This window comes from Hyperolius riggenbachi, chromosome 8 (genome assembly GCF_040937935.1).
Source record: "Hyperolius riggenbachi isolate aHypRig1 chromosome 8, aHypRig1.pri, whole genome shotgun sequence".
Taxonomy (NCBI): domain Eukaryota; kingdom Metazoa; phylum Chordata; class Amphibia; order Anura; family Hyperoliidae; genus Hyperolius; species Hyperolius riggenbachi.
In genome coordinates, this window is record NC_090653.1 from 157,944,235 (window position 1) to 157,966,409 (window position 22,175).

A 22,175-nucleotide genomic window follows, 5' to 3' on the forward strand; every position below is an offset into this window, starting at 1 on the left:
GTGTGTGTGTGTGTGTGTGTGTGTGTGTGTGTGTGTGTGTGTGTGTGTGTGTGTGTGTGTGTGTGTGTCTAGAGCAGGGCTTTTCAACCTTTGTACTAATTGTACCACTTTTATAACCTAAAAAGTACCACCAGTGTGCCTGCACAGTAGATTAGACGCGATCGGGCTTGGCTGTTTTTGCTGGAGCCTGAATGGAGAGGAGCTACTGCGCATGCGCACACACCTACAAGGAGAGCTTTGGGGCTCCCAGCACTGGATCCCCTCTACTGAGTAGAAAGGGAGAAACCTCTTTAGGATACAAAGGCCTCCCCCTCACTGAGGTAAGTACCCCCCAGGGGCACTTTTTTCTTACAGGTACACTTTAAAGAGAACCCGAGGTGGCATTTCATTACGTTAGTGGGGCACAGAGGCTGGTTGTGCACACTAACACCAGCCTCTGTTGCCCCATCGTGTGCCTCAAAGACCCCCCCTGCTCGCCGCTATACCCCCGCAGTGCTGGCGACACCCAGCGCGTCGCCAGCACAATGTTTACCCTAGCGCTCCCCCACCTCCTCCGCATCGCCGCTACCCGCCCGCGTCCCTTCCCTCCAATCAGCGGGAGGGAAGGGACGCGGGCGGGTAGCGGCGATACGGAGGAGGCGGGGGAGCGGCGCTGACAGACAGCGCTTAGGTAAACATTGTGCTGGCGACACGCTGCGTGTTGCCAGCACTGCGGGGGTATAGCGGCGAGCAGGGGGGTGTTTGAGGCACACGATGGGGCAACAGAGGCTGGTGTTAGTGTGCACAACCAGCCTCTGTGCCCCACTAACCTAATGAAATGCCACCTCGGGTTCTCTTTAAGAAAAGAGGGCATATGGGAGGGGAAAAGTAGGTGGCAGTGTTGGGGAAAAAGACTACAATTAGATTGCTACCCTACAAATTGTCAGTATTGCCAATATAGGTAGCCTTGCAAGTTCCTCTACACCCCCCCCCCCCCACTTAATTATAGGTAGCCTGACCCCACCACCAGAGAGCTAGGCAGTGGCTCACCACAGAGTTCGGCTCCCCCTTGCTCACTCTTTGCTATGCTGCCCTGCGACATATTGCAAAAATCAAAATAACCACCACTCCAACAGTGCAAAAATTCTTTATTAGTAGAAAAATATCCGTGACCAACATTCCACTAAAAACATACTATGAGTATACTTCATGAGCCAACTCAAACTCACACTTATACAGCATCCACACTAACAACTGGATTGGCCGACCCCTTATTTGTGTATGTGTGAATGAGCGTGTGCAAAAAAGCAGATCACGCCTAAGATCATCGGTAAGCCAGCCGCAGTTAAGAGACAGCCAGGCAAACCATGCGCGGTGACTGCGTGTAAACTTCAAATACAAGAAGTGAGCAGTGATGTCACTTTCTGTATCTGCGCCATTACTGTGCACCGTTGGCCTGGCTGTCTCTTCCCAACTGATCTGAGGTGTGAAGTATGCTGCAGAGCAGCACAGCAAGGAGCGAGGGAGGGGGAGTAAAATTTTGTGGAGGCAGGACAGGACCAGGACAAGTGGCATGCGGGCAATAAAGTGGCAGGCAAGCCTGGTGTGTACCACCTGGCCAACAACAAAGTACCACCGGTGGTACACATACCACAGGTTGAAAAGCCTTGACGTAGTGGATAGCACTCTCACATTGAAAATGTGGGTCCCCAGTTGGATTCCGGGCCAGGAGACTATCTGCATGGAGATTGTATGTTCTCCTATGTTTGCGTGTGTTTCCTCTGGGCACTTCAGTCTCCAAAATTGAAGAGATATGTTAATTAGGGTTATAACCACATGCAATTTTGATTGCCCAATTGTACTACTCCTATGTAATATGAGAGCTTACCAACAACATTTGTTCATAGTATTCAAAATCTGCAGGCCCTCATAATACATGTAAGTTGCAAAAGTCAATGGCCAATCAAAAATTGGATGTGTCTATGCGCCCTTTCTGCCAAAAATTGGATTTGGAGTGTGATGGACATATAACTCTCGTTCGGATTACGGTGCCCATGGGGTTGTCAATATTCCCCGGCAGAATTGATCATTATGATCAGGACTGTGGCAGCGGTAGATAAATCCTTCAACTCCGATGTAGGGATGGGCAATAAGATGCAAATTAGTTCAAGTTCCTGGAGAACTATGCAAATTCATACAGCTAGAAAATGGCTCAATCAAATCCTGCATTCAGGGCTGTGGAGCCGGAGTCGAGGAGTCAGAGTTGGAGCAATTTTGGGTGCCTGGAGTCGGAGTCAGTGATTTCATAGACTGAGGATTTGGAGTACCGACTCCAAAGCCCTGCAAATGCACCAAGTGTGAACCAGCCCTCTGGCTATTAGAGCAAGGTCTGCACTATTTCCAGTCTTCTATATGGCATGCTGCTGTACCAGGGCTAGGCAAACGTTGCACGGCCCAGGCCACATGCTGCGAACCAGGGCTGTGAAGTTGGACTCGGGAGTCGAGGAGTCAGAGTAATTTTGGGTACCTGGAGTTGGAGTCTGAGTTGGTGGTTTCATAAACTGAGGAGTCGGGAGTTGGAGTCGGATGATTTTTGTACCAAATCCATATCCCTGGTAAGTATTAGACTAAGGAGTCATAAACTGAGGAGTCTGAGTTGGAGTCAGATAATTTTTGTACCGACTCCACAGCCCTGCTGCGAAACGCGGGCTGCATTCCTGTAAGTTCCTCCCCCCTCCCTGCAGAGTTGCAAGTGGGCAGACACAGGGGGATTTAAAGCTCACCGCATTGCCGAATCCAGCATTGTGTCTCCATGGCAACAGGGCGTTACATGACACAACGTCAGGATGTGCCAGCGTATTGCACTCTGGCTGCCAGCCTGTAATATGCTGGCATGTTCCGACGTTGTGACATGGGAGGGAGGGAGGAGAGGAATGTAGCCGCCTGTCGGTGGGCCGGAGTAATAGCGCACTTGGGCCGTATACAACCTGCGGGCTGCTGTTTGCCCCAGCGTTGTGCTATACTGCTGGCTTGGTTCTAGCACCACATAATTGTAGAAAAACTTCGCTGATCCCAGAGAGAGAAATCAAAAGCTGCCTGTCTATGGTTAGAACTGGGAGCTTGACTACAGGACAGCAGAATTAAAATGTTGTGAATGAGCTGCTTACCTACACTGTCCAGGCAGCAGGCTGGGTGAGGGGATTTAATATTGCTGTATGGGTTCATTCACAAGGATGAAAAAGACAGGTTTGCATCAATAGCCTGCTGCCCTCACATACTGCATCGTGACCAATGTTTGCATTTGGTGCCTTGTGGTTGCACCTCATTTACCCCACATTTTCACGATTTACATGTTACCGCTCGGAAAAAGAATCCAAAAACATGGCCTGACATACCACTGCTATGCGGACGACACCTAACTATATCTTTCCTTCAAGCCTGGTGTGACAGACCCAACTCCAACTATAAACGCCTGCTTATGTGAACTACAGCAATGGATGACAACTGGCTGAAACTAAATGCAGACAAAACTGAAGTCCTTCTGATCGGAGGGAAGCGCATGACAACAAAACAACTTAACTTGCAGTCTTCACCACTGGGAATAGGAGGCACGGATCTACGCAGCTCTAATCATGTGCGTAGCCTGGGAGTTCTAATTGATGGGGATTTAAACTTCAGAACTCACATCTCTGCTGTGGTGAAATCATCCTATTTTCACCTTAAGAACATCGCAAAAATCAAGCACCTCATCCCCCCAGAAGATCTACCAACTTTAGTTCATGCCTTCATTACCTCCCGACTGGACTACTGCAATGCTCTCTACACTGGCCTTCCAAAAAAGGACTTGTACCGCCTACAACCGATACAGAACACTGCTGCCAGACTGCTAACCAACCAACCCCGTCACTGCCACATAACGCCAGTCCTGCACTCCCTTCACTGGCTACCTATAGAATGGAGGGTTCTATTCAAGATTGGCCTACTGACATTTAAATCACTGAATAATCTGGGCCCTGGATACATGAAAGAAATGTTGCAGCTGCGTAGCAATCCCCGCATTCTCAGATCCACAGGGTCTAATAATCTAGTCTTACCCAGAGTCCACTTGGAAATTGTTGGTCCCAGAGCCTTCTGTCATGCTGCCCCTATGTTTTGGAACTCCTTACCTCAACAGATCAGGACAGCTCCATCTCTAGAGGTGTTTAAATCTAAGAGACACTGAAGCGAGAAAAAATCTCACTTCAGAGCTTATATTCAGCAGGGGCATGTGTTCCCCTGCTAAAACGCCGCTATCCCTTACCTCCCAAATCCCTGATTGAGAGGGGCGGGGGAGAGGCGGAGATACGCACTGATAAACGCGCGTGAAGGCAGGGCTGCGGCCATTAGCCCTGCCTCACCAGGAAGAGATCCCCAGGACTCCACGAGGGGATTTGGGAGGTAAGGGACCCCCAATTAGCCGTGTGATAGCGGAGTTTTAGCAGGGGCACACATGCCCCTGCTGAATATAAGTGCTGAAGCGAGTTTTATTCTCGCTTCAGACTCTATTTAAAACTAGACTGAAAACCCACCTGTTCAGTTTGGCATTTGCAGAAATATAACTTTTGTTGTGTGAATACTTCATCCTACTACGAATTACTGAATCTGAGAAAGCCTAAGCGCTTTGAGTCCTATTGGAGAAAAGCGCTATAGAAATAGTATTGTATTGTATTGTATATGATAGGAAACGTGGTATGGGTGCAGGAACAACCAATATAGCAAATGCTTGAAAACTCCAGGAAAACGCAACGTTGATTTGGGTGTTTGCTGCCCCTAAAAAGCTCTTTGTGGCACATTAGTACCGCGATATACATATGATGCAGAACAAACTTTGCTATGAAACTGTATTTGACTTTCCCATTGAGTTCTGCGTCGATAACATTGCAGGAAAATGTGCACAAAGTACTTATTTTGCAAGAGCTAAGGGCTCGGTGTGTATATTTTAAGTTTCTAGGCTGTATAAAACACAGGCGAATCTACACAGACAAGACCCAGAACATATTTATTGCACTTTTCTTCTGGCAGACTCAGTGGAGGAGCTGCAGCCACTAGGGAACGCTCAGTAGACAATAGCAGTGTTAGGGAGTCTTGCCCGAGGTCTCCTTACTGAGTAGGTGCTGACTTACTGAACAGAAAGAGCTGAAATTTGAACCCTTATTGCCTGTGTCAGGGCCCTTAGCCACTACACTACCCAGCTACTGCTAGACATAATTAAACGGATTAGAGCGCTGCTTATTTCTGGTTTTTAATGATTGGAAATTGAATGCGGTCTAAACAAGCGAACCCTTATATATTATGTATAGTGGACTTGTAGTGATTTTTATCTCTGGAATGGAGCGCAGCTAATACATTGGCATACTGATTTAAGAGGGATTTTGAGACAGGTTGAGCACCACGGCCAGGCGAATGTTCTTCAACTAGAAGTAGCTTCTTCCATGTTCATCATTTCAATTTTCCTTTACGACACAGTTCCGTCGTCCAGCTGACGTTCTTTATCTTTTGGTTGAATATTGCCAATGAATGTATTGTAAACGCACAAGAAAGAAAGCCTGAATGCACAGATTAAAATGAGGTTGTAGGACAGGAAATAATAGATCAGAATTACACGCAGCATTTTGTATAAAATTAAATTATCCAGCAGTTTTGTTATGGCTTTAGGCAACTGGTGACATCACTGGCTGACTCGGCTAATTTAATACTTGGTCTGATCAGGAAGGGAGAGGCACATCAGCTGCACCACTAGATAACACAAGTTGCACCTTCTGCAAGAATTTGGTATATTGGTAAATATTACTAATATTTGGGCAGATTTATAATTTTATTCTTGTTTATTGTATTTTGCCTTCTATTACATTTTCCTGTTTCTTCTCCAGTGCTAACCCTAAAGTCTTTCTTTCTCTCTCTTTAGTAACTGGACAGAGATGGATGTAAGGGCGCTGCTAGCTGTCATCCCTGTGGAGGGAATGACATGCAATTCTTGTGTCCAAAACATAGAGCAACACATTGGTAGACTCAATGGAGTTCACAGTATTAAAGTAAGTAATCCCTTCAGCTTTGTCTATCGTTTCCTTCTATTTTACATTTGTCTCTTGTACCTTTTTACATTCCTTGTAGATGGTTATTTTATACTGTTTTCTGTAACTGGTAGCAATGTACAGCCATATGTTATAGAAGCAAAGCTGGCAGTGCACTTTTCTGTCTTTGCATGATCAATCATTAGAAATAATTGAATGATTGTTCACAATTCTATTCATACCTCAAAAAACAAATTGAATTCAATCAGGTTTGTATACTAGTCCAATCAAGATAAATTGAGATTACTACTCTACATTTTCTAGGACTGAGGATTACATCCTACATTTTCAGAGTATGTCTTATTTTCCATGAACAATCTACATTTATTCTTGAACAAAAAAAAAATCAATATTTATTCAAATATAGCCATGTCATCACATTCTGGAACAACATCATGATTTTACAAACCCAGAATTCCCTCATGAATTTCTCACAAATGATTCAATTTCCTTTTCTCACGTAAATACAATCTACATTTAGGCTGGTTTCCCAGTGGTACGTTAAAGTCCCACGTTACAGCAGCCAGTAACGCAGCCTAACTCAGCACTGTAAAATCAATGTGCTTGTTCACAGTGCACACGTTGCGTTACATTGTAACGCAGCACGTTTAATCAAAGTGCTGCATGCTGTATGTTATACTGGGCTAAGCCACGTTAGACTGTTTGCACATGCTCAGTAATGCTGGAGGAGGAGGTCTCCCCTCTTCCTCCTCCGCCAACCACATGGCTAATTAATATTCACTGCACTGTGGGGAGACTGGTGGTGGAACTGTAGTGTTGTCCGGATCATGAAGGAATCGTTCATTTGATCCGAATCTTTTTTGTGAGTCGAATCATCTGGATCATCACAATGAAAGATTCGGTTCACAGTGGATGTCTGTCTGGAAGAAACAGGAACATACAGAATGTACAGTGCAGGGAAGGTCCTGTCCTGCTAGTCATTTCACCCAGTCTGCTTCCCTAGTAAAATGATTCAAATGATTCGGTTCAAAGATCCGGATCTTTTCAATGATCCCGATTCAAATGATCTGAATCCTTAAAAAGATCCGGACTTTCTATCACTAACTTGGTGCGGCTGCTTTGAGAGCCGCATAACGCAGCTCAATCTGACGTCCAACTTCAACACCACCATGCGTTGCGTTAGGGGCACGTTATGCGACCATAACGCCCCCTAAAACGCAACGTCTTGGTGGGAAAGTAGCCTTACAGAGCGTTTGACAATTGTCAACCCTTATTTTTTGGTCTTGGGGGATCTTTTAAGTGTCATTCTTTTGGGGGTTTCTGCTTTCCTTGGTGAAGGGTCTTGCTGTATTCCATTGTCAGCTGATTTAACGTTTTACATGTATAATGTAACTGCCTGGACACTTTATTTCAAGTGACTTTTTGTGAACTGTAACTGGGGCTTATTTTATAGTAGGGCTTATATTTCAAACTTCCTCAGAAATCTTAAAAGAAAAAATATGCTAGGGCTCATTTTCAGGGTAGGTCTTATTTTCAGGGAAACCGTGTATATAGACTTTAATCACTTTTCAGGCTTCTGCTTGCACAGTCTTAGTGCCTTGCTTGTGTTTGTTTACATGGTAAGACAGATGTGTAACCCTGTGCATGGTAATTACAGTAACATGTTTGCCCAGGGCAAGATTGAGCTAAATATCATTGAGCACTATGGTGCAGCTCAGTATTACATTACCTGTGCCAACATCTTTACTGAGAATGTAATTTCCTTGTTGTTGGCCTTAAGTAATGACTAGATTTAGAAGCAGCACCAATTCGAACATGCGAAATGTTAAAGAGAAACTGTGACCAAGATCAGTAGCTGATACCCCTTTCCCATGAGAAATCTATTCCTTTTCTCAAACGGATTATCAGGGGCCTCTGTATGGCTGATTTTGTGGTGAAACCCCTCCCACAGTGTGATGTCAGCGTCTCACAGCACTGAGGTACTGACATCACACTGTGGGAGCCTTGTTGCATTGTGGGAAATAAAAGCTGTTTACAACTGCAAAAAAAAAAAAGCAAGAAGCATCTCCTTCCAGTGACATCACCTGCCAGCAGTAAAAATGTCACCATGTGACATGTACTGGCGGGGGGAGGGAGGGATACACAAATACAAAAAAAAATAGTTTAACTACTTCCCAACTGAGGGGTTTTACCCCTTGACCACCAGAGCAATTTTCGCCTTTCAGCGCTCCTTCCATTCATTCGTCTATAACTTTATCATTACTTATCACAATGAAATGAACTATATCTTGTTTTTTTCGCCACCAATTAGGCTTTCTTTAGGTGGGACATTATGGCAAGAATTATTTTATTCTAAATGTGTTTTAATGGGAAAATAGGAAAAAAATGTGGGAAAAAATTTATTATTTTTCAGTTTTCGGCCTTCATAGTTTTCAAATAATGCATGCTACTGTAGTTAAAACCCATGAAATGTATTTGCCCATTTGTCCCGGTTATAAAACCGTTTAAATTATTTCCCTATTACAATGTTTGGCGCCAATATTTTAATTGGAAATAAAGGTGCATTTTTTTCAGTTTTGCGTCCATCCCTAATTACAAGCCCATAGTTTATAAAGTAACAGTGTTATACCCTCTTGACATAAATATTTAAAAAGTTCAGTCCCTAAGGTAACTATTTATGTATTTTTTTTAATTGTAATTTTTTTTTTTTTTTATTACCAAAAAAAAAAATTGGGGAGTGTGGGAGGTAAGGAGTTAATTTTTTGTGTAAAACTAATTTATTTGTTTGTAAAAAATGCTTTAGGGTGTAGTTTTACTATTTGGCCACAAGATGGCAACAGTAACTTTTTGTTTAATGCAACCTGCAAGCGTCCTTCCGGACGCTTGCAGGAAGTACTAGGAGGCTAAGAAAGTTTTTTTTATTTTCACAATGATCGCGCTGCTTAGCGGAGAAGCAGCGGATCATTGCGGGGCTTAGATCAATGAACGGGAATGGATTTTCCCGTTCATTGATTTCTGGGCGAGCGGCCGGCGGCGTGTTTACGAGCGGGAGTGCGCGCTAGAGCGAGTGGGAGCGCGGGCAGCGGCGGGAGCGCGGAAAGTACGGATTTCTCCGTCCCTGGGGGTGAAAGGATGGAAAAAGGGACGGAGAAATTCGTACACGTGGGGGTAAAGTGAATAATATTTATTACAAATAAAACAAATAGATATTTGTAAAAAAAAAAAACCAAAAACAACAACAAACACTCCAGGAGCAATCAGAGCACACCAACAAAGAGCTCTGTTGGTGGGCAGAAAAAGGGGGGGGGATCACTTGTGTGCTAGGTTGTACAGCCCTGCAGCAATGCCTTAAAGCTGCAGTGGCCTAATTAGTGAAAAATAGCCTGGTCACTAGGGGGGGGGGGGGGGGGGGGGGGGGGGACTACAGATCTTAAATCATACAACTCAATTTTCACGCTTGTTACATAAAAAATCTGGGGCACCTACATATGAAGAGTTTAGAATAATATTTCTTCTCAGTCTGGTGGAAAAAGTTATGCTTTAAATGATCCTTGAGAAAAATAAAGGAAAATCACTGCTAAAGATATGATAAAGAGGTTTTAGAGGATACGTAGGCACAAGACCAGCCCTATTTTTTAATGTAATAACCGAGAATTATCTAGAAAAACAGGAAGCTGTAGATCGGTTTTATCGATTTATACAAGGACATTCAATAAGACAACAGGATTTTTAATCAAGATCCTTATTATTATTGAACAGCGAGGAGAACGCCAGCGCATACCGCTAAGGCTGCATCTGAAATGACCACCAGCTCAGTGTGTAGCACCTAAATAGATTTTCTGCACACTTCACATTCAATTCAGATGCAAATCTGCTACTACTTATTATATTATTATCAACAAAATGTAAGTTACACATTTTCCTTTTGCTTAGCTGCTCCCAAGGTTTTAAATTTAGGTTAGGTCACTTGCCCGGAGGTTTGCCTCACCGTGGCGCAAGTGTCTAGTATAATATACTTTGCATGCAAACCATATTGGAAGCTAAAGTTCCTCCTAGCTTAATAAATGTTAGCATTTGTCTTGGATGCAGGGCATGCATTTTTCAGTCTTGCAGAGGTGGTGTATGCCTGTGCGATTAACCATTCAATTGCAACATGTGTTTAGGGATGCACAGCCTTTCCCCCCCACCTTTCCTTATTATTATTTAGTATTTATATAGCGCCAACATATTCCGCAGCGCTATACAGAGTATATTGTCTTGTCACCTAACTGTCCCTCTGAGGAGCTCACAATCTAATCCCTACCATAGTCCTATGTCTATGTATGTATTGTGTAGTGTATGCGTCGTAGTCTAGGGCCAATTTAGGGGGAAGCCAATTAACTTCTCTGTATGTTTTTGGGATGTGGGAGGAAACCGGAGTACCCAGGGGAAACCCACACAGACACAGGGAGAACATACAAACTCCTTGCAGATGTTGACCTGGCTGGGAATCGAACCGGGGACCCAGCGTTCCAAGGGGAGAGCACTACCCACTACACCACCGTGCTGCCCTTATGTTTGGTTATCTTCAGATGTGGTGGCCATCAATAATAAACTTGCATTTGGAGCAGCACCCATATAATGAGCAATCGGGTCTGCTTTGAACTTCACCTGTTAGTGCAGCAAACGTCTTCAAGATAAGCAATACCAATTAAAAAACGTTTTTTCTTTTTTTTTGATTCTTCAAAAGCATACAATCAATTTCAATATAGTTATAAAAATTCCATAATTGAAGCAGGACAGAAAATGATGTAAAGTGTTCCAGGCTCCTGACCTCAAGCTGAAAATCACAAAACACAGTCCTAGTGGATCAGGGGAAATCTAATATGAACATTGATTGCTCTTGTGATTTAACCACTTGCCGACCAGGGCTTTCTGCACTGATCGGTGCTGCGTGGGCTCTCCAGCCCGCAGCACCGATCAGGAGTGAGCCAGGGCGATCAGACTACCCCTTTTTTTTCCCCACTAGGGGAATGTCCTGCTGGGGGGGTCTGATCGCCGCCGGCTCTGTTCGTTCGGCGGGGGGGGCCTCCTCAAAACCCCCCTCCGCAGCCATTTTCCGCCTCCGTCCCCCTCCGGCGTTTCCCTTCCTCCTATGGGCAGCGCAGGACGGAGATCCGTCCTGCGCCGCCTACAACAGATGCCGGCGAATAAGAATGCGGCGATCCCCAGCCAATCAGAGGCCGGGGATCGCCGATCTGCCTTACGGCGCTGCTGCGCAGCACCGCCGTGTGATGTAAACAGCGGGGATTTCTTCCCCGCCTGTTTACATTTTGCCGGCGACCCGCGATCGCCGGCTCTCCGGCTGTTCACGGAGACACCCTCGTTTCCATGGTAACCCGCAGACGACCAGTTGGCGTTAGCTGGTCGTCAAGAGGTTAAAGGGGGGGCTATAGGTCCTAAAACTTTACTTTTAATTGTTGAAATTAAAATATTTATAAATGCAAGGACAGAACAGGCATAAACCTGTATAAAAGAGCAGCTGGCTTTATACCCAATTGCAACAGCCTCTCTTTAATGTTCTTCTACGTACACATGCAATTCGGATTTGATGAAAGTATCTGCTAAACCCTTTCCTACAACAAGAACTTTCTAACAGAATACACAAATATTAGCATGTTCTGATAAACTGCAAATGATATGTTGGATGGCTTAGATATGCAACATATTACAATGTGAAAGCTGAAGGTGGCCAGGGCTATATTACCTACAAAAAGGGATTGAAGTTCCCCATCCGGTCAGTTCATTATGCAATGGCAATTGATTGGCAGGTAGGTGTTACTTATGACATTAGGGCTATGTTCACACTGGGTCATTGCCACGCATATCCTGCAAAATTCAGGATCATAGCGCAAGGGAGGAGAAAAGTGTGACATACAGTACATACAATGTATGCTTTACTGCACCTATTATGTCAACGTGTTCTACCGCACCACACTGCTAACGTGCCTTAGTGAACATACCACTACAATGTAATTGCATCGCATTAACAATGCGATTATATTGTCCGATGCAAGGTCCTGCTGTTAGACCTCCTACACACTCAGACGTTACGTTTGATGCGACGTTAAGGTCGCACAACGTGCCCCTAACGCAGCGCATGTAGGTTATGAAACTGGACGTTATTTTGCACAGCGTTATGTGTCTCTTGGTGCGCCATTTTCGTTGCATACTGATGGAATGAAAACAGCGCATGCGTTACTTTAAAAAAAAAAACAAAAACCTTACTAAGCATGTGCAACACACATAACGCAGCTAATGTATAGCTAAGTGTACAGCATGCAGCACCTTCTAAATATTGCTACACGTTACACACAAACGCAACGTGTGCACTGTGAATGTTGCACAGACTTTGTATTGTTGTGCCTTAGTCTACGTTAAAACATTTTCTAACGTCGCACTGTGAAAGAGGCCTTAACGCAGCCTAAAGGTGGCCACTAACTGTCCAATTTCTAGTGAAAAATCGTTCGAGCGATCAGAAATTCTGATCGGACGAAAAATCGTTCACTACACCATTAACTAACCAATCTTTGCTCCCTATCTATCACGACCACCAAGAAAATCCAATTTTCGTTCGACGAAAATTCATTCGGGCGACATTTTTTTCACTCGTTCATAATCGATTGTGTCCACCAATGGAGATTATTTACAACCAATCCGATCAGAATTTCTGATCGCTCTAACGATTTTTCGCTACAAATTGGACCGTTAGTGGCCAGCTTAAGAGTTATTGCTGAGCAGCTTGCAAAGGGTCAGGAGCTGGAGACAGTGTACTTGTGCATCTACTTTCCCACTTCTATTATTGAATTTTAAAGGGACTCCGAGCTCATCTAAAAAATAAAAGTTGTACTCACCCGGGGCTTTTTCCAGCCCAGTGCTGGTCGGGAGGTCCCACGACCGCGTCCTGGCTCCTCTCCTACTCCCCGCTCCGGAATGGCTGACCGGCCGCAGCCCGGGCGACACTCGCCCGAGTGTCGGGCTGCTCCTTGCGCGTATGACGCGGCTGACGTCGCACGCCGGCCGCCTCGCATCATCACGGCGGCCGGAGTGGCAGTACCGCGCATGCGCGCTTTAATCGCGCATGCGCAGTACTTTCACGCCGGCCCTGTGATGACGCGAGGCGGCCGGCATGTGACGTCAGCCGCGTCATACGCGGAAGGAGCAGCCCGACACTCGGGCGAGTGTCGCCCGGGCTGCGGCCTGTCAGCCATTCCGGAGCGGGGAGTAGGAGAGGAGCCAGGACGCCGTCGTGGGACCTCCCGACCAGCACTGGGCTGGAAAAAGCCCTGGGTGAGTACAACTTTTATTTTTTAGATGAGCTCGGAGACGGAGTCCCTTTAATATCTACATATTACTGAGCAGGTAGAAAAAAGTAATACCTTTTTTTGCTAATATCTACATTGACATTCATTTTATAGATTTGATGAATCAAAGGAAACTCTGTTATAATCGGTGGTGCTGTTCTTGAAGATGTTTGTTGCCCTCAATAACCTTTATACACATATTAGAGTGCCCATATTCAAACTTTCTTTGTACTCTTTATCACTGTGAACCACTTTATCTGAAACGTTCTTACAACTGTTTGCTCTACAGGATCTGCAATCTTTTTTTTTTTTTTCCCCTCTTCCAGGATAAACCAGTATTTCTCTATTATATTTCTTTGCCTGTTCCAATGAGGCCCAAAAGTGGTAATAGTCCGAAGATACTTCTCATTGGGCATTTTATTTTTTCTACTTTTAGACAATCTTTCCTTATGAATTGCCCTCTATGCTCCATAATATGCCTTCTTAACCCGTAGACTAATAAAAAGAAAAAAGCTAAATGCCTGTGTGCCAGCTATTTCAGACATATTGTTCTGGGTTTCAGAATGTCTGCCTCCATATGTCATTGACATCTAAAGATGTATCTTTGCCAAAAGTACTTCTGAAGATACACCTCTAGATGTCCGCGATGTATGGATGGGAACATTCAGGAACTGCCGTAGGTTACAATGGCGCCGCTGGCCTAATTGCTTGCGCCAGTGATTCGGCAGACATTGCCATCCGAAATAGTGCAAGTTGCTGCGAAACCCATAGCCATGCATGGCACGGTGGATGGGATTCGTCTGTGTAGCCGCAGACTCGGAAGTGCCGCAGCACATCTTGCAGACGCGTGCGGCTCAAGTGGAAATGGGCCCTAAATCCACAAATTGACTTTTATTTTTTTTTTTATTTTAGGTTTTTTGTTGTTGTTTTTTTTTCAAGGGGACTGCCAGTCGCTGAGATTGGCTATTGTGGGAATTCGCTATTGTTTTATGTGTTTTTGGTTGTGTGTTTAAAATTATGGAACAACACAGTTATTTGCTGCCAATGCTTTTAGCTCTCTCTCTATTAATATCCATTCAAGACATCCTCATACCTGTGGTAGCTTTTACAATTCTAGGTATTTGTAATCTTTTTATAACATACCTCATTACTGAACCAACAATGAACTTAATTTAAATACATTTTATTAGACATAAGGATTATATTATCACAAAATTACTGTATGTCCCAATTTTTATTCCACTAAGGACCTTTGTTTCCTTATCCATTAAGTTGGGTATGACTTCTATTGCTTAAAATTTTATTTACCTCTTATGCTAGGTACACACCATACAATGTTCTGGCAGATTTACCTGCCAGATCAATTATTTCCAACATGTCCTATCTGTATTTTGATCAACTTTCTGATCGATTTTTGATTTTCCGATCGATTTTTAGAACCTTTTTTTTTTCGATCAATTTTCATAAAAAGGAATGAAAATTGATTGGAAAAAATTGATTGAAAAATTGATTGATAAATCGATCGAAATTCAGATTGGACATGTTGGAAATAATCGATCTGGCAGGTAAATTTGCCAGAAAATTGTATGGTGTGAACCTAGCATAATTCACAGGGCATGGATACATACTTATTGACCTGTAAAGATGGCATAAATTGTTATTTTGGTCTCCTCCTTGTTTGTAAATCCTGGTCTGCCATATCTAAACCCAACTCTGCATCCTCCAACCTTCAATGATATTAAAGACGCCTAGATCTGTAATTCTTATTAACTCCTAGTCCAACCGGTCAATCCCATCTGCTCCATATAAGCTCCCTAACAGGATTTTGCATAAATACAGCAGATGGAAGCATGAACCCACTTTTGAACCAGAAACAGCGGCAGAAGCGCCTGACCTGGGCTACAGAGAAGCAGCACTGGACTGTTGCTCAGTGGTCCAAAGTACTTTTTTCGGAAGAAAGCAACTTTTACATGTCATTCGGAAATCAAGGTGCCAGAGTCTGGAGGAAGACTGGGGAGAGGGAAATGCCAAAATGCCTGAAGTCCAGTGTCAAGTACCCACAGTCAGTGATGGTCTGGGGTGCCATGTCAGCTGCTGGTGTTGGTCCACTGTGTTTTATCAAGGGCAGGGTCAATGCAGCTAGCTATCAGGAGATTTTGGAGCACTTCATGCTTACATCTGCTGAAAAGCTTTATGGAGATGAAGATTTCATTTTTCAGCATGACCTGGCACCTGCTCACAGTGCCAAAACCACTGGTAAATGGTTTACTGACCATGGTATTACTGTGCTCAATTGGCCTGCCAACTCTCCTGACCTGAACCCCATAGAGAATCTGTGGGATATTGTGAAGAGAAAGTTGAGAGACGCAAGACCCAACACTCTGGATGAGCTTAAGGCCGCTATCGAAGCATCCTGGGCCTCCATAACACCTGAGCAGTTCCACAGGCTGATTGCCTCCATGCCACACCGCATTGAAGCAGTCATTTCTGCAAAAGGATTCCCGACCAAGTATTGAGTGCATAACTGAACATAATTATTTGAAGGTTGACTTTTGTTGTTTTAAAAACACTTTTCTTTTATTGGTCGGATGAAATATGATATTTTTTTTAGATAGGAAATTTGGGTTTTCATGAGCTGTATGCCAAAATCATGGTTTAGAAAAACAATAAAAGGCTTGAACTACTTCAGTTGTGTGTAATGAATCTAAAATATATGAAAGTCTAATGTTTATCAGTACATTACAGAAAATAATGAACTTTATCACAATATGCTAATTTTTTGAGAAGATCCTGTATAATTGTAATGGTGGCCACTAATAATCCAATCTTTTTCATCCAATCTTAACATTTCTATGTAATATAAGGGGCTGCCTAAATTATTCATTAAATATATTCACTCAATTTACCCTGATACTACATAGATTTGGTAAAATTAGATGAAAAATATTGGATCATTAGTGGCCACCTTAAAGTGAACCAGAGACAAAGCACCCTCATGTATTTTACCATATATATTAGTGGGAACAGTAGAGAAAACACCTACCCTGCTTTCTGTTTCATCCTTTACTGCTTAGCCTGCTTGTTATCAGCCCTGATAAAATCCCAGATTGAGTATTCAGTCTGGCTTTGCTCAGGAATCATTATAGCAGAGCCAGAAGGGGGCAGGCTTGGGCTTGAAAAGACATCAGAGAAGACAGACTCAGCTATAATGATTCCTGAGCAAAGCCAAACTGAATGCTCAGTGGGGGATTTTATCAGGGCTGATAACAAGCAGGCTGAGCAGTGAAGGATGAAACGGAGAGCAGGGTAGGTGTTTTCTCTAATGTTCCCACTAATATATATGGTAAAATACATGAGGGTGCTTCGTCTCTGGTTCACTTTGTCTTTAACTGCTTTGAATTCTTCTTAGGTGAAATGAGTATAGGGATTTATTGCTCCGTCTTACCCATTCCTACAAGTACTAAAAGGTTAAAATATACTCAACACCATGAAAATAATGATGACATACTTTAATAGGAAAATAACCAAAAACATTTATTTTGCCCCTCTCTATATACCAAATCTGACCACTTGCCACAGTTGTAATTCTCAGGGTCTCCAGTATATCTGGTCAGAAGATGGTTCCCCCTTTCCTCAATTAACATCTGCTTCTCTACCGATCTGTAATCTTTGTCCCAGAAAAAGACACTTTGGGCCCATCTAATTCACTTTTTCACCTTAGTGAAAAAAAGTGAATTAGAGATAGTTTTCATCTTCCATTTAAAATAACTTTTCAGCACTCTGCTATTGAAAAAAGTAACAAAAACTAGATGACACTGTTCTGCCTAGATTATTCTGAGTATTCTTGCTTGCTGATAGCTTAAAAGGCATTTTATTGATTAGATTTGAAATATCGCCACCTAGGAGAAAACTTAGGAGAAAACGTGAATTGGATCAAATTTAATATTGCTGAACAGGTTTAAAGCCAAGCCAGCAATTATCTAAAGACATATTTCAATGTTTGGCTTACTTAATGTTCCTGTTTTACTTGGCTTCGTTTTACCATCTTTATTTTACATTGCAGGTATCTTTGGAAGGTAAAAATGCTACAGTTATTTACAATCCTACCTTACATACGTCAACCACACTCCAGGAAGCCATTGAGGATATGGGGTTTGAGTCTCCACCTGTTGTTGTGCAATCAGAAGCTGTACCTACTGACAGAGGCACACTTCACCTATCTAAAGATCAGTCTGCAGAGCATGTATGCACTGAACTTACAGCTCTGAAGGGAGTCCTGGATGTAACGATATTAGCAGAAGGAACAGCAATTTGTGTGACGTTTATCCCTTCAGTTATTAATACTGACGACATGATTCGGAGTTTTCCAGCTCTGAGTCTAGAAGCCCGGACTCCTAGACGAGGATCTCCGCAGTCTCAGGACAATCATGCTGCACAGAATGGAGATGTCCTGGTGAAAATGAAGGTGGAAGGCATGACCTGCCATTCCTGTACTAGCACTATCGAAGGCAAGATTGGGAAGCTAAAAGGAGTGCAACGTATCAAAGGTAATTTATTCCCATTGCACAAATCTAGTGTTTGACCAGACCAGTTTATTCTATTAGACTTGACAGTAAACAAGTGTAATTAATTTTGTATGGAATAGGAGATGTGATTGGTATCGGCACTACCGGTGTTGAGTTTCCGGTCTGCAGCTGCCTCCACCATTCTCAGCTGAAGTTAGAATTGGCAGCTGAGTAGAGGTAAAGCTCTTGGTGAGATAAACTCAGTGTTTGGCTAGCAAAGCTAAAAGATAAAGGAATAAAATAATGTTCTAATTCATTTGGGCTGGATTCATCCCTACTGGTGTCTGTAAACCTGTGAAGGTGTTAAATTATATACAAGAAGTAATCCTAAGCTGCATGTCTTGCTGTTCTGCGTTGAAACTGAACACAAGCGCGCTAACAATGGTGCGTGTACAATCTTCTCTGCACGTTTATAATATGCGTATACACTATCCGTGTATGTTGTGTTCCCCTGGTTCATCTCCTTTCCCAAAAACATAAACCAACACACAGAGGTAGCGCCACACAGGTGTGGTCACACAACACCAATATGGTTGAATATGCCACAGTATATATTTATTGTAGGGAGCAGACTCTCATAGTATGAGTGGTTATTATACAGTTCTCATCACAATCCTTATTAATAGTAAGTAATATTAACCTATCCAATATTCAGGTGGGAAAAGAGGGAAAAATTAATTTGTAACCCCCCCGCCAACCCCCCCCCCCCCCCCAAAAAAAAAAACATGGACAGTAAAGCAAGCAGGGAAAGGGTGTGCGATCTGATCACAGCTGAAGCAGACTGGAGGACAGGAAGAGTCAAAAAGAAAAAACTGACCCTCAGCTCTGATATTATATTACATTTGGTGATTAAAATTACCTTCAGTGCTACTGGTAGTTAACAGTCTGCCGTGTGCCCAAAAAGCTAACTGATTACGTATATAGGTTATGATTTTAGACATGACAAGCGAAATAATGGAATTTGTGGTGTTTCAGAGCTAAGGCCTATTTAATTTGATTATTTTTTTGTGCCAAAGGGAAAAAACTATGGTACAATTTCAGTAAACCAGCAGTACAAATTTTACAAAATATGCATATCTGAGTAGGCCTGGGACTCTAGTTTTCAGAATGGTGACATTTATGGCTTTTTTACTGTTACTGTGAAAACCACAGCATATAAAAAATACTCCTTTATTTCCAAATAATATATTATCACCATACTTTGTTCTAGGGACATAATTTAAATTTGTGATAACCAGGACAAATAAGCAAATAAAATGTGTGGGTTTTACATACGGTAGCATTGTTTATTTTAAAATTTATAGGGGATGGAATTGAAGAAATTGTCTATTTATTCATTTTTTCATCAAATATCACACTCCAAAATCCTAATTTGTGGGAAAAAAAATCCCACAAGGTAGAGATCATTTTGTTATAAATATTGAAAAGGTTATTGGTGAATGAAAGGGATGAGCGCTGACAGGTGAAAATTGCTCCGGTTAGGTTAAAAACTCTTGTGGGTGAAGTGGTGAAAGTAAATCTGAGACAAAATGACAGAAAAGTTTTATACTTACCTGGGGCTTCCTCCAGCCCCATCCATGCAGATCGCTCCCTAGCCGCCATCTTCCACCTCCTGGATGGTCCTGCAGAAGCCCCGTTATCTTTGGCCAGTTGGCACAGTCTGCCCGAACGTGCTCCCCATATGCTCCTGCTGTTGGGAGCGTTCTGCAACCTGCACAGTAGCACTGCGCAGACTCATAACGCGCCAGGCGCGGCCGGTCTGTGCATGCACAGTATGCCCGACTCACCAAAGATAACTGGGCTTCTATGGGACTATCCAGGAGGCAGATGATGGCGGCGATGTAGAGATCTGCGTGGAGGAGGCTGGAGGAAGCCCCAGGTATGTATAAAACTTTTCTCTCGTTTCATCTCAGGTTTACTTTAAACTCTGCTTGAGATCCAAACCCAACATGGCTGTTGACATTGTTGACATCTGTGTTTTCAAATACACCTGAACTAAGAGACACATGGAGGCTGCCATATTTGTTTCCTTTTAATTAATACCAGTTGCTTTGCAGTCCTGCTGATCTCTTAGTCGAAGCAGGTCATTTCAGCGCCAGGTGCTTGGCGCCGGAGTCTGGTGTCACCATAGCACTAGTGTTATGCTGCACGCCCCGCGCAAGAGTAATTCGAGGATCTGGCGATCACCAGACCCCAAATTACATCTCCCTCCGAGTTGCTACAACTCGGAGGAATAGTATTTAACACTGCCCAGTTCTCTGGCACAATAATACCTACACCTCTTTGGCTGCTGGAGTGTCTGAATCTCACACCTGAAACAAAGCATGTGGAAAATCCAGTCAGACATCAGACAGAAAATCTGATCTGCATGCTTGTTCAGGGTAAATGGCTAAAAGTATTAGAAATAGGAGGACATTTATCAAGAGTGTCTGAGACAAAATATTAGTAGGTTTTTAGAAATCCATGCAGAATTGTCTCAGACATCCTAAAAAATCATTAAATAGTGCAGATTCCTTCTTAAATTGTTAGGAATAGGAGGAGTTAGGAAGGTCTCTGACGGTGCAATGTGTGAGGGGAAATTGCTGTTGCTGAGGTAATCAATTCATCTGTTGTATTGCATCAATGCCCAGCACTGGAAGGGTTAAGCACAGAACCGCTTCACAGGACACCTGGCAGCAGGGGAAGGAGCACTTCACAAATCATGCTTAGCCTGCAACTCAGCACTATCTGTAGAACTGCTACTAAGCACTTCTTAATCTGTGACTTAAGTACGGATTTGCACTTTTCTTAACTGTAGTGCAGCTCTAGAAATCCACGCTAAACTGCCGCCATCATGTAGGATTTGAAAAGTTTTTTTATTATCACGCAGAACAGTTCCTCTGCTGGTTAGAACAGTTTAAGAAGAAAAAACTGTCGGTAATGCTTTGATAAATCTGGCCCGTAGTTTTGTAACACTTAGTAGAGGTCCAGCAGAAATGCCAGGCAATCTGCAAAGGTTACAAGAAAATAAAAAGGTCAGCCTCCATTAATCTATGTTCAGGTGTGCTTTAGCCCATTACATTTAACAGGTGCCTGGAGCAGAGCATCCTGTGGGCATATTAAGAGGGTGTGTGTTATCCCAAGGGATTCAACAGTCTTCCTAGGGAGACAGGGAAAAAACACAGAGACACCAGGAGCCCCTTATGGTGTAGTTAGTATGTCAAGTGCTGATCACTTAGTCTTAAAGAGCAAAAGAATACTCACAAGTGTGGGTTGCATGACTAGCAACCACAGTCTGAAAGCAGGTGAGGAAATCCCGTCCTCACTCGGCTTCTTTGGTCATCAAATATGTGGGTCGCGCTCCAGAAAAAAGCAATAGTTCAGAAGTTGAACACTAGACTAACTCTCAAAGCTGGGGGGCTGTGACATAACAACTGGGGGGGAAAAGGTGCCCCCAAAAAATAGGTGGCGGTGGAAAAACCTTAAGGCGCTCCGAACTTGCGGTCTACAGTATAAAGACGCTGCTTTGTATTTGATCTGAGGAAGCGGACTGTGTTCTGCGAAACGCGTTATCATTGATAGTGTCTGATGAATAATAAACCTTTTGATTGAAATTGGCTTTGCCCCTTCCTTTGAGGTAGGGCATTTTTATTATTTATATTTTTGCTATTTTTAGTCACAATATAGATATACTGTTCATCCACCACCACCTATTTTTTTGGGGCACCTTCTCCCTCCCAGTTGTGGGCATATTGTATCTTAAGGTGGATGTTATTTATTTGAGTACATTTTAACCACTTCCATATGTTCAAGTTAAACCCTCATGCCTAACAGACAATTTTAATATATTTTTGGCATTGCTTAGCTTGAGCTTTCATTTATTTTTAAAGTAGCCAAATTATTATTTTTCATTTTTGTTGAGGACAGTTTTTTTTGGTATTAAATATAAATAAAAGCAGTTTTTAATGCATGCAAGCAAAACTTTTAAAACCTATTTTTTTCACCAGAAAAGTATAAATTAAATTAACACACAAATACTTTAAAAATTAATTCTATTAGTTGTACACCACACAGAGATATCAAATAAAACATTTTATTTGTTTGCAATCCAAATATTCTGTACAGGAGAACTAAAAGTTTTTTGTCTTTTAGAGGCCACAAAATATTTTTGGTTGCATGTTATTTTTGACCGTGAGATATTGCATTGATTGCAGTAGCCACGGTCCTGACCTGTTGCC

At 42.9% G+C, this 22,175-nt stretch overlaps 1 protein-coding gene across 4 annotated transcripts in view; it reads left to right on the top strand.

Annotated features, from left to right (window-relative positions):
• ATP7A (ATPase copper transporting alpha) overlaps positions 1–22,175 on the top strand; it is a 117,388-nt gene that overhangs the window by 28,902 nt on the left and 66,311 nt on the right. For all 4 annotated transcript variants that reach the window (XM_068247597.1, XM_068247596.1, XM_068247598.1 and 1 more), the window contains 2 exons: positions 5,924–6,050; positions 17,457–17,940. In XM_068247597.1, the coding sequence (XP_068103698.1) occupies positions 5,937–6,050; positions 17,457–17,940 (598 nt within the window). In that variant the 5' untranslated portion in view covers positions 5,924–5,936. The remainder of the gene's footprint in view (positions 1–5,923; positions 6,051–17,456; positions 17,941–22,175) is intronic.